The sequence below is a fragment of the Tachypleus tridentatus genome, chromosome 8, assembly GCF_004210375.1.
Source record: "Tachypleus tridentatus isolate NWPU-2018 chromosome 8, ASM421037v1, whole genome shotgun sequence".
Lineage (NCBI taxonomy): Eukaryota > Metazoa > Arthropoda > Merostomata > Xiphosura > Limulidae > Tachypleus > Tachypleus tridentatus.
This window is the reverse complement of record NC_134832.1, coordinates 147322510-147329115: the sequence shown is the minus strand read 5'-3', so window position 1 is coordinate 147329115 and position 6606 is coordinate 147322510. Positions and strand designations below refer to the sequence as shown.

At 37.0% G+C, this 6606-nt stretch overlaps 1 protein-coding gene across 1 annotated transcript; it reads left to right on the top strand.

The window, feature by feature from the left end:
• Window positions 1-3324: 3324 nt before the first annotated feature.
• On the top strand, window positions 3325-5269 carry LOC143224038 (protein FAM200C-like). The gene is made up of 4 exons (XM_076452501.1): window positions 3325-3411; window positions 3709-3942; window positions 4050-4469; window positions 5261-5269. Exons 1-4 carry the CDS (start codon window positions 3325-3327, stop codon window positions 5267-5269), a joined length of 750 nt encoding a protein of 249 aa, XP_076308616.1.
• The last annotated feature ends 1337 nt before the right edge of the window (window positions 5270-6606 follow it).

Sequence of the window (6606 nt, the reverse complement as noted above, 5' to 3'; positions counted from 1 at the left end):
GGCCATGTAGTGTATATTGTTGATTCTTATACTCGAGAATCTTCTGCAAATTTAGAGAATAGGCAGGAATTTCACAACACATAATTAACACTGTACGTTACATGCATTTATAAATATATATGTAACTAAAACAAACATCGATACTAAAATAAATATATAATAGTAGATCTGCTACAGAGACAGTTGTAGGTTCGTTTTGAAATGCATCAAATTTAAAGCATGTTGAAATGGTGTCAGGGAAGAATTATTTTCATAAGCCTCGAGAAATACGCAAAAAAACATCATTTTTACATATGATGGCAAGAGAGTTATAGCGTGAACTTTCTCATAATTGTTTTAAAATCATATTTTGTCAAAAGTCACACCGTTAACTTGTTCCCTGAGATCATACAATTAACTTTTGGTGGAATGATGTCCATTCTTCATTTGAGCAAATCCTTCTAGGCAATGTTTGTCTTCATCCTCTATATCATCATCATATTACCATCAGTCGTTGTGACATCATGAAGATTATTGCTATTCACAGTTTTGCTTGCAAGAGGGGAGTGTAACAGTTCTGCAATGTCAAGTTTCTCTTTTCTTCCTCTACTCTGTACCCATTAGCAGCACAGTGGCATGTCGGCGGACTTGCAATTTTAGAAACTGGGCTTCGACACCCATGGTGGGCAGAACACCGATAGTCCTTTTTGTAGCTTTGTGTTTAATAATAAACAAGCACCTCTTTTCTTTTCATAGCATGTTGGTTTTCAGATTTTACAACTTGATTCAACTGTTTCCCTTGTTTTATTGACAGCTAAATATTGCTTGAATGAAGTCAGAGCTCAATGGATGGTAATTTTTGGCAGCTGCAAAAACAGTTAAAAAAACAAAAAAATAGTTATGATAAATAAAATAAAAATTCTGATGCGCATTTTAATATAAATTGTTAATTTCATTCAAATTTTAGGTCTATTAACTTTTACTTTCATGAAATAATATGTAGACAAAGTTATGTAAGTCTAATCTATTCCTGGTCATAATGACTGACTTGAGGACATTGAGCCTGTTTGAAAACATATTTTATAAATACAGCATTTATCTAAGGAACAAATTTAAAATAAATTTCAATTAGTTCTTTTAAGATCCTAAAAATTTGGGTCTTACCCGATACAAAGTGTTAGCTGTACAAGCGTGAATGTTGTGATGGGGTCACTCCTGACGTCATTCTTCCTCCACAGGAATCTGATAAAGCAACACTCTTTCCTTTTGTACTTTTCTGTTGGAACAACCAACCACACAACGTATTTATATCAATGATACAACCACTGCACAATGTATCTCCAGAACTGGTACAATCAACCACACAACAAATCTCTGGCATCTTGCAAACTAATAAATTCACAATATACGTTGTGACCTCAGGCTACGACCAAAACACTTTTGACCATCAAAATGGCGGAGATGTACTTTGTGATGTCACATGTGAAACATCTGCCAGTGTTTACTCTACATCAGTTTACTTTACCGCGTCTCTGGCCACAGGGTATACATGTTGCCCTTGATTAAGATACGATGCTCTCTTATTCTGTACCTCAAGACTCCATTTTACAACCGATTCATCTGTGGCTATTTTCCAGCAGTTTCCTATACGAGCGATATTGCTACATCTGTTATGAATGAGCACCATGTTGAAATTTGAGTTCCTAAATAAATAAAGGATTACAATCTTGTTTTTTCTTGTTGTAACCAGCAGCACAACTAAACAACCTTCCAGTTGTGTTATCAGCTTCTCTTTATCTTTCGTTAGACTAGCTGTCTATGAAACACACTTCTGGTGTTTTCAACTTTCATAAACTGTTTTCTGGATGTTATTAACTAAAGAACCAATGAAGCTAGTTGTTCGTTATTTCTCCAAAGTTAATAGCATTCATTCTCTTCGTGCACTTCCAACCACATAAAGGCCCGGCATGGCCAAGCGCGTTAAGGCGTGCGACTTGTAATCCGAGGGTCGCGGGTTCACATCCCCGTCGCGCCAAACATGCTCACCCTTTCAGCCGTGGGGGCGTTATAATGTGACGGTCAATCCCACTATTCGTTGGTAAAAGAGTAGCCCAAGAGTTGGCGGTGGGTGGTGATGACTAGCTGTCTTCCCTCTAGTCTTACACTGCTAAATTAGGGACGAGAGCTATCTGCGCTAGCCGTCCCTAATTTAGCAATGATAGACTAGAGCAGGGGTTCTTAACCAGGGGTGCGAAGATGATTCCCAAGGGGTGCGAGGATGCCCATGAATAATTAAAGCAAATCTATATTTTTACATAAGAGTATGCTTTATATTTCTCCTAAGAAGAAACATTTTTGCTTCAGCAGTGTTCCGAGATAAAGTTAAACCTAAACCTGATTTCCTAATGAAGTGGTAAAGTTGCATCAGATTCCAATACAGGGTAAACAAACGGGTATGTGATTTGGATAGACGAGGAAGGGACGCGTACAGGACACGTGCGCAACACGGAGAGAGAGGGAGGTTATCATCACGTCTCAGTCCACACCACCCATCCGTGCCATCAACACGTGAGTTATGGTCTCCCTGTTTCAATGTTGTTGTTTTTTCTGATGCATAACAGTAGGGTGGAAGATTGGTTATGTATTATTTCAGATTTTGCTTTCTACACATTTATTTAAATGAGCGATGGGTTGTTTACATAACATACATCATCACTGTAGCAGTGTAGCCGTTACAATATTTTCATAGAATGTATTGTCATGCCTACAAATCTACTGACTAAACCAGGTATTTCAGTCTCTCCACCACATATTTTAGAGATACTTCATAAAAAAAAAGAAAACACCTACACATGAATGTGTTTCTTTTCCAGATTTGTCTGCAGTATGTCGAAGAAACGAAAGTGGAATGACGAATATGTCAAGTTTGGTTTCACCTGTACTACAGAGAAGGATGGGACACAACGTCCACAGTGTATCCTGTGCAGCACACTCTTCTCCAATGCGAACTTGAAGCCATCAAAGCTTGATGAACATTTCAAGAACAAACATGGTGGCAGGGATGCAGGAAATGACATTGTGACATTAAGGGTCAAAAGAGCTAGGTTTGATCAGGTTGGCACATTGGCGACTTATGGATTTTCGCCAACAGAGAAACCTTTACTGCGTGCTTCTTATGAAGTTGCATACCAGATTGCTAAATCAAAGAAACCCCATACAATTGGTGAGGAACTGATCAAGCCATGTGCCCTTGAAATGGCAAAGATTGTTCTCGGCAAGGAAGCTGAGAAGAAACTCTAACAAGTGTCTTTGTCAAATGATGTAATCCATAACCGAATCATCGACATGAGTGTTGACATCCTGGAACAAGTTGTAGCTGACATCAAGGCTAGTCCAGTTAAGATTAGCCTACAAGTGGATGAATCAACAGATGTATCCAACTGTTGTCAGCTATTGGCAGTAGTTCGTTACGTGAAGGAGAAAAAAAGTGGAAGAAAATATCCTTTTCTGTCAGTCCTTAAAGACAACTGCACAAGCTATAGATGTGCTTAACAAAATACAAGAATTTTTATCAAGAAACGAACTTCACCTTGACAAAATTGGTTCAATATGTACAGATGGTGCACCAGCAATGCTGGGCAATCGTTCTGGATTTGCTGCATTAATGAAAAAAAGAAGTTCCTAATCTGAAAATCACTCACTGCTTTCTTCATCGTCACTCTCTTGCAGCAAAGACATTGCCCCCCAGATCTCAAGAAAACTCTGGATATTTGTGTCAAGGTTGTAAACTTTATTCGCAGCCGAGCTTTGAATCATCGATTGTTTCAGTCACTTTGTGAGGAAATGGGTCAGGAACACACTGTTCTTTTGTACCACACTGAAGTGAGGTGGTTGTCACGTGGTCGTGTGCTGTTTCGTGTGTTTGAACTGAGAGGAGAAATTCATCAGTTTCTCCGTGAAAGGGTACAAGAACTGGCTATATATTTCAAAGAACCTAGTTTTGTTCAGATGCTTGCCTATTTGGCTGATGTGTTTTTAGCTCTCAATGAACTCAATCTCTCTCTGCAAAGAAGGGAACTCAACATTGTGACTGCAAGCGCGAAATTGGCTGCATTCAAAGAAAAACTTGTCTTGTGGATAAAGCGTGTGAAGATGGGGAATTTGGCAAATTTCCCCTGCCTGGAAGAGACAGTCACAGAAAATTCTACCCTGCATCCAGACTTTGTTGCAAAGTTGTTGAACATATGCAGATGCTGCGTACTTCATTTGAGGGTTACTTCTCGTGTGGAGAGCTGCAAACCTATGACAACTGGATCCTGAATCCTTTCATGCAGAATTTGGAAGATGTCAGCGGCATCAAGGAAGATCTCATCGACCTTAGACACAATCGTGAAATCCAAATGGAGTTCACCAATAGTCAGCTGGAACACTTCTGGGCTTCTCAGCTGGAAGCATACCCTGCATTAGCGAAGAAAGCTCTTGAAGTGCTGGTACCATTTGCAACTACTTACTTGTGTGAACAAGGATTTTCTTGTCTACTTCACATCCAAACAAAATGCAGAAATCGGCTGAATTCTGAACATGACATGCGAGTGGCACTCAGTACAAAGACGCCAATATTTGATGCCATCATAGAGAAAAAACAGCAGCAACGAAGTCACTAAGTTTACTGTGCATTACAGGCTAAATAAAAACATCATTAACAAAATTGAAATTAATTTTTCATTATGTACCCTGAATTTTTGTCTTGAAAAAAGGTATGCTGTATGTATGAAGATTTAAAAAAAATTTTTGATTACATCAACTTTGTATTTTTAGCTTTTTTTATATTTAAGTTTCCAGGGGGTGCGAGAAATGATTACTGATTTGAAAGGGGTGCAAACACTGAAAAAGGTTAAGAACCACTGGACTAGAGGGAAGGCACCTAGGTATCACCACCCACCGCCAACTCTTGGGCTGCTCTTTTACCAAAGAATAGTGGGATTGACCGTCACATTATAACGCCCCCACGGCTGGGAGGGCGAGCATGTTGTTTGGTGCTACCGGGATTCGAACCCGCAACCCTCGGATTACGAGTAGAACGCCTTAACACACTTGGTCATGCTGGGCCGAACAATAGTGTTACAGTTATGATATTATTTTGTTCAATTGTTAGACTTTCGTGTAGAAGTTGAGCCTGATAGATATTATATCCTTATCAGCGTACATTGTACTTTACCCTGATTATACATTGTGATCTCGTTTTATTTGTTTATATTTTATGTGGACTTCTTCGTTTTAGTCTGAGTGACTTGCCTTCCTGCATATTTAATCTTCTATGGCAACAACAAACAACATTATATATATAGCATAGACAAATAACACTAAGTACATACAAACTACAGCATATAGCAATGGTAAAATGTATTCTAATAGGAAATTTATTTGTAGGAGGAAACGTAGATATACCCGAACTATCATATGTTACTGTGTTATGTGTTTGCTACTTTCATTAGTCTGTCCTATAGAAAATAAGCTAGTAATTTTAATCTAGTTTTTGAAATATATTTATTGATATAACTTAGTTTATCAGGAAACAATCGTTGGTAATGAAGTTCCGCTCTAAATTTAGAAAATATGGGAATTTCTAAAGGTTTATAATTAAACTTCACCTTGTAGATTAGAAAATAGTAAATGTAAAAAGCAAAGAGCAAGTTTTTTAAAACTAAAGAATGAAAGAAATACTTGATTAAGTGTTGATGGAATTTGTTTAGTGTCTTTTAGAAGTGAAAATTTCGATTGAAATTGAATAAAATGCATGTTTTTACACACTATTATGTGGATTGTAATTGTAAATAATATCATGTTTGTTTTAGCTTACCAAACTTAGTTATAAAAATTAAGCTTTGTTTTTAGATACATGCTTGTGCAGACCTATGTGAACATCTGTTGTGTAACGTAAAACGAGGCAAGAAATATAATGAAGCCTTTAATTTTATTCAAAAATCGTCCCAGCTCAGGTGTTTTATGCTCAATATTCTGTTTTGAAAATTGTTATTATAATATCTTTGCAACTTCAATACAAAATTTGATATAATATTACTGATTTATTTTATTTAAACCAAACGTAAAATTGAAAATGTAATACGTGATGTATAGGCCTAATGCATTTTGTTTACTCTCAAACCAAAAAAATACGGTTAGGCCTCTTATGATGGTGATGTGTATTTAATATGTTTGCATTTTTAGAGTCACTTTTAATTCACAATAATTTTAAATGTGCAATTTTTCTTATAATCACACTTTACATTCGTTGCTACTACTATTTCAATGTGTGAGTATATATTCCTGTGATTCAGTGTCCTTGGCTTCAATATATTATGAAATTGAATTGTATGTTTATACAATAAAATTTTGTTGGTGGGTGGCTATCTCAACTCGTATACTATGGATACTTGTGGATACGACATCGAATAAAATCACCTAGTTTCATCGAAAGGCCATCAAAACAACGCCACCGATGATTGTTGTCTTTATGACTGTAGTTTGGCCTCATATGACTATGTTAAAAATACATGAATTGGATTAACAACCTAAGTTGGTAACAGTTCAGTTATAGATCTATCCTTCCTCGGGTTTTATTGTTTT